Below are 15,323 nucleotides of genomic sequence, written 5' to 3' on the forward strand. Positions count from 1 at the left end.
AAGGAGTTGGACTACCTCTGCAGCCTCTGGAGCATCCAGGTATCATTTCATGCTACCAGTAGTGACATTGATCATATTCAAATATAAACCTATGAAAAAACTGCTGGAAAAGATGAGGAGAAAATTGTCAGTGGCCTCCACCATTCCTCTGTTGTGGGTTTCTTATCCTTGCCATATAGTGCAAGGATAAGAATAGTGGTAATTTCATTAACAACAAAGCAGCTGAAACTGATTAATAACCTCCTCTAATACAAAGCTTAATTGACTTGATGCTATACTCAGATTAACAATGTAGTATATATGGAAACGCTTCGAGCAGAGAACCCATGTCAGTACAAGCTTCAGTGTTTCGTAAAGCTTAATTTGTCCCTTACTGCAGTGCAATTTCAAGACAGCTGCGATCAACTCTCCCACTTTTCCTTAAGGATGACATTTTTATCCAGGTCATGGACGGGGATGGAAGTATGCCTTCAGCGAGGGACACGCCCACGAAATCATCTATTGAAATCATGCAGGAGGATTAGAAGCCAAGCAAATATAAACAATCAATCTAAATGTTAAACAGATGTTTAAACAGAAATTAAATTTTCTGTTAATATCAGCAAATTAAATATTTACAACATGCATAATTCATAATTCAATACAATTTAAGTACTTGCAGGGCCAGTCACCTTTTTCCATGTTCACTGTGACATTAAGTTTTGTAGCTACAACACCAATAGTAAAATTCTCACGGAAGCAGCAGAAAAAAAGGAAGTGTGTGTGTGTGTGTGGAGAGAAAGGGACAGACTGTTATGTAACGCAGGCCTTGCCTTTTATTGTGAAGGCCTTTGCCGGAAATGCTTAGTGTTTCCTCACTGTCGTTTCTTCCTGTTTGTGTTTCGTGCGATATCGTCCCACATTGCTGTGGAAGTTTTCTGTGTTCTCTGTAGAAAGGTGACGAGACACACGGGAACTGTTGCTGGAAAAATGTGACCGTTTTTGTTGAAAGGATGAGCGATTGTCGCGCGGACACCGTCGGTGGGGATAACTGGCGGAGACGTACAAGGAGTGCGCGAGCGTGCTGCAGACAAACCACCGAAGCGGGAGTTGACGAGTCCAGCGTGCTTCGGTGTCTGAACGTGGGAAACACGGAAGAGGACCATGACATGGAGGAGGACACCAGCCTCTTCAAGCAGGACGGCCTGGAGCAGAAGGTCATGGCGCCCCGCTATAGTCTGCTGCGGGAGGTGGGAAGGGGAACGTACGGCGTGGTGTACGAAGCTCTGGCCCGGAGATCGGGTGCTAAAGTTGCTGTAAAGAAACTGCGGTGCGACGCGCCGGAAAACGTGGAGCTCGCCCTGCAGGAGTTCTGGGCGCTAGCAAGTCTAGAAAAAAGGCATCAAAATGTTGTTCATCTAGAGGAGTGCGTGCTGCAGAGGAACGGTATGGCACAGAAAATGAGTCATGGAAACAAACTGTCCAAGCAGTACCTGCGCCTGGTGGAGACATCATTAAAAGGTGGGGGTCGCTCTCGCTTAGCCCTACAGCTTTACCTGTTTGAGCTGAGATTAGATAAATTGGATAAAAGATGTGTTCACAATTAGTGCCGAAATAAAATAGCATCCTAGGTATTAGATAGTTGTGATGTGTAGCAACATGTTTTGCTTTTAGGTTAATGTAACCAAAATAAGAGGATTATTCAGTGTACTTTTGACTTTACGTTCTAAGGACGGGGCACTGCGTCAGATTTAGATATGGATTTGCTGCTTGTGCCACGGTTTTGTCATATTTTGCTTCAATTACTAATCATTGGGGTTCATTAGTTATCAGTTTCAGTTCTGGCTTGGTCACAATTTGGATCACTGGTGACCTGATTGTTACCCAGAGGAGGCTGTTTAATCTTGCTGGTTTTACTTTTTGTGATTCGTGCCTTGTGCTGGCCTGTAGCCATCTTTTAAAGGCCCATAATAAGGTTCTTATGCTTGCAAAGGTTAGTTTGGAGGGTTAGCTTTGTCATTATAGCACAGTTGTTTTTGTCGCCATGACACAGACTCGCTGGGGGATGGGTAGATTTTGACACACTAAAATGGAGTCTGTTGCGTTGCTTGTGTTAGAGGTAATTTTCACATTCCACTCACAATCCGTGCACTTAAGACAAGTTTACACTTACACCGTTTTTGCTTTGTTGGTTTAGCCTGTCTCGGTGCCATCACCTCCCTGGCGATGCTATCACCTCCCTGGCGATGCTTTCTTTAAACGCACAGTGACAATGTTATCTTAGGACAGTTTATCTCAGGCCCACCAGTCATTGATTGGTAGGTTTTCTCAGTAGAAGTGGCTTTTGATATGTGTATTAACATACACCACATCTGTGTTCTTCTTTCATAAGGGGGGGGGGGGGGGGGTGTAGATATGTCTCACCATTTACTTAGTTTACTTATGTAACAAGTACAAAAACCCCATCAAAGATTATTGCCTCAAGAAGATCAAAGAAGACGTGGGCAGTTTGCCTTGGATTAAAAACTGTGTTATGGGGCAATCGTGGCTCAAGAGTTGGGAGTTCGCCTTGTAATTGGAAGGTTGCTGGTTCGAGCCCCGGCTTGGACAGTCTCGGTTGTTGTGTCCTTGGGCAAGACACTTCACCCGTTGCCTACAGGTGGTGGTCAGAGGGCCTGATGGCACCAGTGTCCGGCAGCCTCGCCTCTGTCAGTGCGCCCCAGGGTGGCTGTGGCTACAATGTAGCTGCCATCACCAGTGTGTGAATGGGTGGATGACTGGATGTGTAAAGCGCTTTGGGGTCCTTAGGGACTAGTAAAGCGCTATACAAATACAGGCCATTTACCATTTCTTTACAAAGTATTTATAAAATTTATTAACTTTTGTTTTTCTACAAGAAAACATAAGCTATAGACTGGTTGTTCAACACCTTTTTGACACTAATTCTTAGTGACATAAAATATTCCCACAGTGTACTGGTAACACATTTTCTTGGTAAGTGAAAGGTTAATTTCAGGCAGAGACGCAAATCCCCTTTGGGGTTGCGTCAGGAAGGACAGCAGGCATAAACTCTGGCAAGTCAAACTACGTGACAAGGGAAGCACCTAAAAGTAGGTTTTCCTAAAGACATTTATAACATAGACTCGATAATACACAACCACTTAAAAGAGAGTACAAATAATGTAGCAACTTGTCAGTACAGCATAGAGCAGGGCGATATGACCAAAAATATTTATCACAATATACATTTCAGGGCTCTCAAAATTTCAAAATCCCTGGTAGCCCTTCGGGCAGGGACTCTTCAGTTTTTGGTAGCCCAAAATAAATTTAAGTAGCCCGAATAAAAAAAGAGAGCAATTTTTTGATTAATGTTTTGTTTCCGTTATAATATTATACATTAAAGTATAATATTGTAACGGAAACAAAACATTAATCAAAAAATTGTTGAAACACAAATTACAACATTGTATAAAAATTACAATCATCAACTTAAATACTTGGTTCTAATTGAACAGAAATTTCTATGAACTTGTAAGAACTGTGTAGTAGGGCTGCTCGATTATGGCAAAAATGATAATCACGATTATTTTCACTGAAATCGAGATCTCGATTATTTGACGATATTTATTTAACAATAACAATGTATTGAATAATGACTTTAAAGACTGTCAAAAAATTATATAAAATAGTGTGCAAATACTGATAACAGTGCAAATGTTTGCAATATAAAAAATAAATGAAAAATGTAAACATCTGTTTAGTGAACTTTGCAGTGTTGCTCTGTGGTGCAGCTACGACACTGTAGCAAAGTTTACACACTATGTCTACTTGATCCACGTCTGTTTTTTTTTTTTCTTTTCTTTTTTTTACCTCTCTTTTCAACCAACGGCAGTCACTCTCCTCTCCAAATAACTTCTGCTTAGCTTTCCGAGCTTCCCTCGGGTCCTCTTGTTGTGACACGTGTTCGAAATGCAGAGAGGTGCGCTCGATTTGCCACACGGAGCAGCGCGAGAGTAAAGCACGAGGGAGGGGCTAATAATCGGCTCAGGCATTTTTAATGATCGTTGAAAGCCCAGATCGTAATCGTGATTAAAATTCAATTAATTGAGCAGCCCTACTGTGTAGGACATGAATCAGTCTGTGTCAGATCCTGAATTTGAAATTTCCACTGAAGTCACGGGTAAGAGACAAGTGGAACCAAGATCGAGGCCATTTGCTTTTTGAAGTTTGCAAAGACTGCTAAATTTTGCCAGTGGTAGTTCACTCTTTGCAACATAGTACGCTGTTCTAAACAGATTTTTCGGGTTTATTTTTAGTAATGCATTTCTCATGGATTCTAATGGGGGCCTTTTTTAAAATTACTGGTCCCAGTAACAAAGGCGCTTGTCGATCGAGGGAAAACCAACAACACACCCGGCATTCGTTGTCAAAATAAGACGCGCACCAGATAAGAAGTTGCAGCGTGCGGGACGTCGGGCTAGCGATTTTGCGAGCCCTGCTTTTGGAAATTTGCGATAACGATATAACTGACGATATAATTGACACTAGACAAAATACTCCACAACTTTATTAGTGCAAAAAAAAAAGAAACCCCATTAATGTTTTTTCACTTAAACAAGCAGCTGTTTTTTATGTGCATTAAAGTTCTATAAATAAATAAAATTTAACAGTGCAAATTCCTCGCTGACAGTTTAACCAAAAGGCATTTCCAGTGGAAACTGGCCGACATATCCTCAGCATAACCATGTATAATATCCACAAAACTTAAAAAGAGGTTATACACACACAATACGGTAATATTATGTTGAAGCACAGTACGTATCACTGCGCGAGGCTCCTGCCTACGATAGTCCATCAAGCAGTGCGGCTTAGTAGCTTAGCAAAGTCATACTAAAACATTTGACAGATTTTCGAGCGCCGTGTACATAAAATCGTTTCAAGGTGAGTAAGCACAACCAGAATTCATACATAAGGCACACGGGATTACACTGTCAATTTTCAGAAAAATCAAAGGATTGATTTTAAACGTGCTGTGTGGTAATAACGACGGCCCGCTAGCATGCTCTACCAAAAATTGTGGTTTGTTGTGTATCTGACGGGCGAAAGATAAACCAGTTCCACACCACCAAAGTTGCAGCATTTTTACAAACCAATTCTGGTTCATCTGTTTCATTCAACGATCCGCTTTCGCCCTTCACATTCTCTGTCGCCGCTATGCTTTTTCCACCATGTGTGCATGAAAACAAAGGCACTGCGCAGGCGCATTTTACCCATATTCTATCGCGATATTCCTCTTTCTTATCGTTGCCTAACATTTTACCGGTATTAATGTGAACGGTATGATGTGGGCCAGCCCTAGTACAGCATACCCTGTTTATCATACATCTGGACACTTACGAGGACCATAACTTGCAAAGGGATCATTCAATTCAATTTTATTTATATAACGCCAAATCACAACAACAGTCGCCTCAAGGCGCTTTATAATGTACAGCAGATTATACAATAACAGATACAGAGAAATTATAGCCAGCCAGTGCAGCAGCCCCAACATGTGTCAAATTTACTGAAATTTGACACATTTTGCTGCGTCTATTTCTGTAATTCAGTGTCAGTAATGAAAATGAATGCACATGCTGCTGTCAGTGCTGTAGCCTGTATAATTATATCGACAAAGGAAAATAAAAATATATTCTTCAGCCGACCAGAAAAATCCCCAGTATGCTAGATTACCAGTGCAGCCCTGTATATAGACCTTTTGTAGATTGTGTACAGTGTGTATCACTGCTAGATATCAGTAGATTACATTTTCAGCCAACTGCAGTCAAAAATGTAATCAAACTGTTTGTCAGAGGGAAACTGAGTTTTAGCACAATGTCGGGAGTAAATAAGGATTTTTATGCACATAGTGTGTGTGTGTTAGAGCCCTGATTTCAATTTAGGAGATGAGTTTTGAGGTGAAGTGGAGGAAAGCTGTGGAGGGGGCAAAATGAGAGGGAGATAAAGAAAATCATGTTAAATGGTCATATATAATTTGAATGGGGCTGCAATGATTCATCGAGTGACTGGAGTATTTCTTATCCGATTACTTGAGTAATTGATGACTCATTAAATTACTCGATGACTAACGGTTTCCCATCTGTAGAACTGGAAGTCTTTTTGCACATCGAGATGCCTGCTGGCCATTAAAATGAATGCAGGTCTAAGGCACTTCGTCATACCACATACACATCACTTTGATAAACTGTGTCATTCTACATTTTTTTTCTCTCTTTTTTTTTTATCATTTTTGTTTTTACTGTCTATCTGATAAGTGTCTCGCTGTTACAGGTGAGAGAGTGCTTGGCCCCCCAGAGGAACCTTGTTACCTGTGGTTCGTCATGGAGTTCTGCGAAGGAGGAGACCTCAACCAGTTCATCTTATCTCGGCGACCCAACCCACGAACAAACAGCAGCTTCATGCTCCAACTAACAAGTGCTGTTGCTTTCCTGCACGAAAACAATATTGTTCATCGAGATCTCAAACCTGACAACATCCTAATTTCAGAGAAATCAGGGACTCCAGTTCTGAAGGTGGCAGACTTTGGCTTGAGTAAAGTTTGCGCTGGTTTAGGAAACACCAGTGAGGGAAAAGACTGTGAAGACAAGAACAAAAACGTCAACCTCAACAAGTTTTGGTTGTCATCTGCTTGTGGCTCAGACTTCTATATGGCTCCTGAGGTGTGGGAGGGCCACTACACAGCCAAGGCTGACATATTTGCCCTGGGCATCATCATCTGGGCCATGCTGGAGAGAATTACTTTTATTGATTCTGAGTCTAAGAGGGAGCTATTGGGTACCTATGTGCGACAGGGAGGTGACATTATGCCTGTTGGTGAGGCACTTCTCGAGAATCCAAAGATGATACTGAGCATCCCACAGAAACGCAGGTCATGTATGTCAGATGGAGTGAAAAAGCTGCTTCAGGACATGCTCGCTGTCAACCCTCAGGACCGACCAGATGCTTTTGAGCTGCAAGCCAGAATGGACCAAGTTATGTGTACTACATGACCCTCAGCCATACTGTTCTACAGGTACACGTCTCGTTTTAATCACCCTCCAGCATTCTGTTTTGCTGACGGTTATTCTGCCTTCAGTTCGTCTGCTAGTACTGTTTGTATTGTTTAGCTAACAGCATTCCTTGTCCAGATTTGCTCCCTCTGCTGAGTCAAAGTGAATTGAAAAGAAAAAAATCGATCTGAACTCATTGTACATTACTGCTATCTGAAATGTTCAGCCTGCTCTGTAATGTACTGGAGAAGTATCATATGAAGTAACTTCAGATCATCCTTTAGACTGAGACAGTTTGGGGAATTTCTCTAAAGCATTGCCAATGCTATGTCAATACTACTTCATATGAAATCAAGATATTATTGTGGTTTAACATCAAATATGCTTAGTATTGACTGCACAGGTTTTATTTGATGTTGAGGACCAAGAAAATAGAAAACTAGCAAAGGAACCAGCCGCCAAGGAAAAGTACAAGATAGGAAGGCCTTGGGCTACCTAATTAATTCTTAAACTTATTACTAAATATTATTTAGTCAATATTACTACTGAATTTTTTTTTATTCACTAAGTACCTTCTGACAGAAAAGTGGGAAATATCACCAGCCGATCTCCAGTAAGTCTCTTATTCTGTAAAGGAATAGAACCTTCCAGTCTTGAACTGCAGCTCGCCCCAGTGGTAATTGCTCAGCACATAAACCAGTCTTCCACCTGCTGCAGCTTCTGTAAAGACAGGCATACACTGTGTGACTTTTTTTTTTTTTTTTTTTTTTTGGCCCATTTTGAGACGATTTTTCACCTGTGTGTCGTGCATCGTGTAGTATACATGGGGTAATGAGAGGCGATTAAGACCTCATGACCATCTCCCGATCAACGGTCGTATGGTCACAAGAAAATCAAACCTGTTTGAAATCCTGGTCACCCCTCGTGAGGGCATCTCACTGATGAAGCAGTGTCACAAGCTGATTTAACGCAACCTCTCACGCTGCGCATGCGCAAACACAGAAATAGAAGTGAAAAAGACAGAGCAGCATGGCAGTGCAGTGTGGGATCTGGACACAGATTGCAGTCTCCCCACTTCCGGGTTCCTCTTACATTTCCGGAAACAAGAACACCACGTGTTGTGTATGGACGCACACTGTGAGCAATCAGGTTACATCAGCACGTCGGGCATATAGTGTGAGAACATGCATTATGAGCTACGAACTTCTAACTCCTGCGATTCAGTCGCACAGTTTGAGCAGGAGCTGAATAACGCGACTGAAAAAATCGCAGTGTATGCCCAGCTTAAGAGTGACCCTCCAGCTCACTGTGGATCTCCAGAGCAGATCAAGTGCTGCAGTCCACAAAGGTGGAGACTGAGAGTTATCATTCCATAGGATGATATGATTTTGGTTAAGTAGCTGAATGATATAAAACACCAGTGCATCAGCAACCTAGCCAGCTAGCCAACATAGAGTAAAAACCATAGACAGCAGAAAAAATAAACGCAGACTGTTCGATATGACTCCACATGAACAACTGATTGACTGAGGTGGATCATCCACTAGTAAACTTATGGTGTCAATAATAAGTTGCCATATGTATTCAGGAAAACGGTCCAAGTAAAGTGTGTTTGGGGAAGCCGTGCGTTGTATATCAGGCCAGTAAAGTATGGAGACAAATTTGCCTCACAAAGGTAGCAAGTACGTATGATATGATCCACAAGGGTAAACTAAGCCTTACAAATGTTCTGTGATTTATGTGTAACATTTAAGGACTCCCGCATGTGCTTCAATCCATACAAAGATATGAAGCAATCTGACCACATGTAAAACTGTTTTACTAATGCATATATCCAAACCTGAATCAACACTGATCATGTACGCAAAATTTATGAAGTTCAACTCATGAATCTGATCATTTTCTTAATGTATGCATTTGTAAAAGAGTTTTACATGTTGTCAGATTGGTTCATATTTGTGTGTGGATTCCCTTACTTTACTGGCCTAATATACAGTGCACGGTTTCCCTTCTCAAGGATTGTTCTGTCTCCAGCCTTGGTGGGGCTGTTCTCATATTGTTCCCTTGCCATTAAGAATACACCTTGGATGGTTCAGTGGAGAACAGCTGGTTTATTTTCCTGGCTTCTGTTCCTATATCTCTTCGCTTTGCAGTTTTCAAAGACTCCGGTATGGACAGTTTGCTGTACTTCTTAGGCATCCCTTTCTTCATCACACTTCTCTACATTACAGATAGTTGGCTGCCTTCCCAATGTGTTGCCTTGAGCTTATCTAGTCTCCTCCTCCATGTAGAGTACTACTGCTTTTGGCTGTTCATCTTGTAGCCAAGCATCTGAAGGACCACTGCTGTATTTCTTTTAATATTGGCTCTGCCCTGCTGTCAAATTAAAGAGAAAATCGGATCGTCTTCTGAGAAACATCTTTGGATCGTCTATTGCTGCCTACCTGTGCTTTAATAACAATCTATATTATTCATATGAGAATTCTCATTTCTGTTCCAATCTGGTTCCTGTACGTTATTTGCCTCAAATTACATTTGAGGTGTGAGCTACTGGGACCTATTATACAGAATTAATTTATTTGTAATAGTGGGCGGGGCATTTGTTTGTGTAGTGCCTACATACTTTATTTAGTGACTGGACTCTGGATATTTGTTCTCACATGTATAAATGCCTGTGTGTATTGTGGTGGTGCTAACCAAGACCACTGGTTGAGTGACCAAAGCCCCAGTTATCCTTTGACCTCTGAGCCACAGATGGCTGGTTATAAAGGGAGCATACATTCCCTTATTGAACATGGTCAGTGCACATGATGGGTGAGCGTTGTATGCCGTGACTGTACAACACACTATGCTTGTGTTTGCCATTGCATAATGTGACATTGGGGGGTGGGGGCACTACAAACCCAGCTGACCTCCGGTCTCTTGCTCTGCTTTCTTCCTCTAAGTGTTGTGAAGACTCCCACCACCCCTGCATGCATTGTTTCAGCCATCCCCTGCTCATCTCCCTGCACGTTTTCCATGCTGAGAAAGACTGTCATGAGTTCAAATGGGCTGACTCATTTACAGTTTAATAATTAATATTTATGCAAGTAAAGTCACGAGCACAGATTTTTTTTCTGCAGTGCGAAATTTTGCATCATTGGATAAACATCAGAGAATGCGTATATGTTTGTTTTTTCTTCATTGCAGTCACCGCATGCTCCTTTCAAGGCTAACACACATAGTGATTCACTAGAGTCAAACACACAGATACGCATGCACAAAAACACATGAATACACACCAAATCTCCAACATCCAGAAGACACAATACTGTCAGTTATTTTGTCTCCTACTAATGTGAAAACAACAAGAAGAAAGAAAGGAAGGGTAAAAGCTGCCAGTATTTTTGCATTTTTATGTGCGTGATGGTGTGCTAGTTGTTCTTCAGCAAGGAAGGAGGGACAAGAAGACTTGTAGAGGTTTGCTGACCCAATAGGTCTGGAAGAATTGCAGCCTCAGTGTGTACAGAGATACGAGAGAGAGATGGTATTTGTTCTGCTGACATCCTAGTTAACTCTCTTTGGCTTAGCTACAGTTCACAATGACCTAAAAATCACCAAATATTCATGTAAAGGTAAGCTCTCCATCACACAATTGCTCCAAAAGGTAGTCCTGTGTGATGAGCGTTTTGAGTATACAATAAACCTGTTCTGAATAGTATGTTGCAAAGGGTCTATCAGATTCTCGTGTTGCATGAAGCAACACTCATAAGTCAGCACTCATTATCAATGCGTATTCAGATTGCAGGATGAAGCTCCAAATCCCTGTTAAAGCTATCTAAGTCACTTATGTAACAGTACAAGTGGAAATGCATGACTGCATAACTGGGTGCAGTCTGCAGGGAAAGGCGTAATGGTTAAGTCACATTTAACAAAGGGCCTGTTTGTGCTGCAGAATTCAGCAGAGTTTTTGGATCCTCTCAGCTCTACCATAAACACATCTGTGCAGTCTGCCATGCTGCCACATATTTTTAATGTGTGAATATGACCAGGGGATGCAAGGTTTTTGGGAGCTGATCACATAAACCAGGTTTTCACAGATTCCTTTATTTGACCACCATAATGTTACATTGTCATCTCTGCCAGCGATTTGGGGTTGGTCTGGCTGAGATGGATTCTTTTATGATATACCCTGGGATCTGCCAAGTCAAACATTTGTTTTGTCTTGACTCTAGAGTCAGCTTACTCACTGTTCTTGTAGGTTACAGTATTGATATTCACTCATTTGATATACTGCTGACTTTGCCCTTGAAGATATTTCTGTGTAATTCAGTTTACATTCATTGTCCATCTGCTGGAAGCAAATGTGTCAATTGCTTAACGTGTGTGCAGTCTGCAGTGGGCATTGCTGTAATAAATTTGGGAGCTATTTACTGCAACAGGTACTGATTCAGCACATCTGCTGCTCTTTTCACATACTCGCCACTGCACATAGATCAGCCTTGTAGAATGTATGTCACTGAGGTCTGTCCAGCTGTCTCTATGCCATACATGTTTTTCTGAATCTGAACAACACCTGGCACCGATCTGAAATCCTCCAGGGGACAAGGAAAACACTTTTTAAACATATTATTATTTTTAATGGCAGATGTGCTGCTACCAAACAGAAATGTGTCAGGAGAAAAGCAGTGTGCAGTTTGATCTTTTAACTCCAAAAATCAGCTAAGATTGACACGCTTGGTTAGAATATTTGAAGTCACAAATGTGTGTTAGACAGATGTCACAAGGCCCCGAGGCACATGAGGCACATGCACATGGCCTCTAGTGAGGTCAGCTGCCCATTGCCTCTGGTCGATCCCAGCAACAGTCGCCTGGGATTTGGTGCTGTATAAATAAAATTGAATTGAATTGAATTGGTTCTTTGGGACTCTCGTCCTTCTGCTGGGTTGGATACACAGTTGTTGCCAAAATGTGTGGTCTCAGGTCTTCTCAGGTACTCTTTTGGGCTGTGGATGGCCCGATCTCCTGGATCTATCTCTGTCTGCCTTTGGCTCCTGGGGATTGTTATTGCAACTAGCCACCCTTGTAATCAAGTACATTTTGTAATTTCTCTCTCTCTCACACACAGTCAAGGAACTTTGGCACAACGGTGCATTCAGATCATAATTCTGATGGCAAAATGTGCCAGACATTACAGGTTTTTTTTTTTAATTTCTAACTTTATAGCAAATGAATTTATCCTCTGTATTTGTAATATAGGACTTTAGAAAAACAAAACAAAAACTTTGTCACTTTGTCCCAAGCTTGTCCACCTCCATGTCCCACGTGTAATAAACCAAAGGTTTTGTGCATCTGTCTGCTTGTTCACTGGTTCTCCTGCTTCTTTGCAGATGTGTGTTGCTGTCCAAAGCTGGTGCATCTGCCTTCATTCAACCTGAAGACTGTGAAGATAAAGAAGTAAAGAGCAGTTTCTCCTGTAATGTAGATGGTGAAATGGGATCATAATTCTTTTGCTTGTTAGATTAAATTCATTTGCCAGTGCTACTGATAAATGATTTGTTTCATCTTCACGATGGGAATAGATGGAACGGATAAAAGAGATGCAGCAACATTTTTCATTTCACACTTGACTTGAAATGGCGACACTTTGGTCGCCAGCCTGGAACTCTGATGATATTTAATGAAAACACTGTGATGTAAGATAAAAACTGCTGCTGGAAAATTTTCACTTGATGCGGTGGAGCGTGTGTGTGAATTTTTTCGTTTTGTTTTGGGGGTGTTTTTTTTTTGTTTTTGTTTTTTCTCTAAAAAGTGACAGCTTTCTGATCTTAGGACATGATAGAAAAGCATGTCAGCTGCTTTTTTTTTTTTTTTCTCTGTTGGGTTTAAATTCTAGAATTAAGTAATAATAGCTGGTAAACTCTGTTAGCCACTGTAATAATTCCAGATGTTTTAAGCCTGAATTTGTGTTGTGGTCCCATTTGCCATCTTTCCAAGCTGCTTGTAGGCTGTCTTGCAGGCCAAGGTGTCAGTCCAAGCTAGTCCTTTCAAAATTTACTAATCATTTAATCTACAATGTGCTTGTCCATCACAATCCACGACAATCAGATCTACTCAGCTGAAGGTAAAAGGGTGTATCTTCACATTTGGGAAGTGGGACCTATTCATTACACTCCACCCCCTCCTGGTCACTACTGCATGCTTTCTTACTGCAGATTGCACCACCTATACAACATTTTGGCTTCTTTTTTGAATATCTCTCATTGAAGTTGAACTTTAGTGACACATCACCGCTCCATGTGTCATACCTTTAAATTCAAATTTGCACCAGCTGCTTCACCATCTTTGATTTTGCATGCAACTACATGATCCAGGGTATATGGGCCTTGATAATTTAGCTTCTTCAGTATTTAATTGTAATTATAGAAAAGGGAACCATGAATGTAATTTTACCCAAATAAGTTTTCCATTAATTTCAAATGAGATGGTGACTCAGCAGTTTGTTTTTTTCTGTTCTTGGAGCTTTTGGCATGCAAAGTCACATTTTTACTGGGAACTGCAGTTGTGCTGTTTGAGCAAAGAAGCAAAGCTGCTGATGTCTTTCAAATTTTATGCAGTTTAGTTGTGCCTGGTATCAAATGTTTGAATGATTGCATTTGTAAGCAGAGGGAGATGTTAGTGCAATGACCCCCAGCTCAATATTTTGGATTCAGTTGGCTGCAGAGTTGCACTGAGCTGACTAAAAGTTGTCTTTGTAATCGTGCTCCCTCCTGTTTCCCCTTTTCATTGAGCCATTCCTCACACATTCTGGGTAGATTTCATTTTTGCTTCCACTCATCAATGTCTGTTCTAATTTTCCTTGATGGCATGTTTAAAAAGATTTGCATTACAAGAACATCACATAGGTTTTGAAAAATCTGCTGCTGCCTTGTTTCTTTGTTTTTCCTTTTGTTCAGTGTGTTTAAAAATTAAAAATAACAAAACCCTTATTAACACTGACAGAGATGATTACATTTATTTAGCCCCGGATAGGTCATGAAGCTCTTAAAACAAATGTTAATTTCCTGACCTTCTGTGATGAACATACCTCAGCTCACCTCCTTTGTTTTATTGTTTTTTTAAATGTTTTATTGATAAACTGGAGATGAGTTAATTTGAAGAGGGAAACTTGAAATGACTGTTTTGTTGTTGTTGTTGTTTGTTTTTTAAATCAAGATTTCTGATCTATTGTTTGATTCAAATGACTCTTCTTAAAATATTATCCATATACATTCTGCTCCCGCTTTGTGCTTTCTTTTGCTGTTCAGGTTATGGAACTATTATGCCTGTCTAAACTTCAGTGACTGAGTCACTTGTTTTCTATGCAATCCAGCCCTGGCTAATTTGGTTGTAGCCCTTTGCTTCACATCTCTACAAACAGTTGAACACAATGAGGTCCAGAGTTTAAGTGGCTGACCCTTTGCAGCAGTCCTTCGTTCTGCCTTTGACTGCTAAAGCCATTTGAATAAATGGAAATGTTTGTGGGGGTTTTTTTGTGTTTTTGTTTTTTTTATTGCCAACTACATAAAGGAACTGTTTTAATAAAGGTTGGAAATGCCTCTATTCTGTGTGACTTCTTAACATTGACATCACAGCGACTGGAGTGTTGGTAGGTAAGGGGAAGTTTTTGATGACAAATATTAGGATTAAGAGTCAAGTTTATTGTCATTACACATGTATAAATACAGGGTAATAAAATACAGTTAAGTATACAGATGTTTATATTGCTATACAGAGACCAAATGAACAGATGAACTCCAGACAAATGTAGTGTTGTATACATATGTACAGATGTACCGAGTGCTATGAATATAGCTTTCACTACTTAAACAGTAGCAGAGGTGTAGCGCTCTGAAAAGACTATAATACTGAACAGTGTACGCTCTATAACAGAGACTATGCTATGTCAGTGTCCTGAACTATAGCAGTATCCAGTGTGAGCATATGGTGGAGGCTGAGAATGAATGACAGTCATGATCTTGGTCATCGGGAGGGATAGGGGGGAGGAGGGGCGTAGGAGGGTTGAGTAAGTGTGGATGAGAAGGTTCAGCAAGGGACTGAGTTCAGTACGATGACAGCTGTGGGGAAGAAGCTGTTCCTAAACCTGCTGGTTTTACTCTGAAGGGTCCTGTAGCGACATCTGGAGGGGAGGAGCTGGAAGAGTTCATTGGCAGGATGAGAGGAGTCCCTGAGAATGATGCGTGCCCGGTGTAGACATCTCTTCTTGTGGACATCCTCAATAGCAGGAAGTGGAGTCCCTATGATGCGTTGGGCGGT

General features: G+C 41.0%; 1 protein-coding gene across 1 annotated transcript; it reads left to right on the top strand.

Annotated features, from left to right (window-relative positions):
* Positions 1-851: 851 nt before the first annotated feature.
* Positions 852-14,605, top strand: LOC308401942 (serine/threonine-protein kinase 35-like). The gene is made up of 3 exons (XM_080890414.1): positions 852-1,500; positions 6,310-7,051; positions 12,398-14,605. The coding sequence occupies exons 1-2, from the start codon at positions 993-995 to the stop codon at positions 7,026-7,028; spliced, it is 1,227 nt and encodes a 408-aa protein (XP_080746540.1). The 5' UTR covers positions 852-992; the 3' UTR covers positions 7,029-7,051; positions 12,398-14,605.
* Positions 14,606-15,323: the final 718 nt, after the last annotated feature.

The sequence above is a fragment of the Rhamphochromis sp. 'chilingali' genome, assembly GCF_963969265.1.
Source record: "Rhamphochromis sp. 'chilingali' genome assembly, chromosome: 9".
NCBI lineage: Eukaryota > Metazoa > Chordata > Actinopteri > Cichliformes > Cichlidae > Rhamphochromis > Rhamphochromis sp. 'chilingali'.

Excerpts from the sequence above, each read along its gene's own strand:
- LOC308401942 (XM_080890414.1), top strand. The coding sequence starts at position 993 with ATGAGCGATTGTCGCGCGGACACCGTCGGTGGGGATAACTGGCGGAGA. Across the intron at positions 1,501-6,309 it reads GGTGGAGACATCATTAAAAG|GTGAGAGAGTGCTTGGCCCC; the intron begins GTGGGGGTCGCT and ends TCGCTGTTACAG.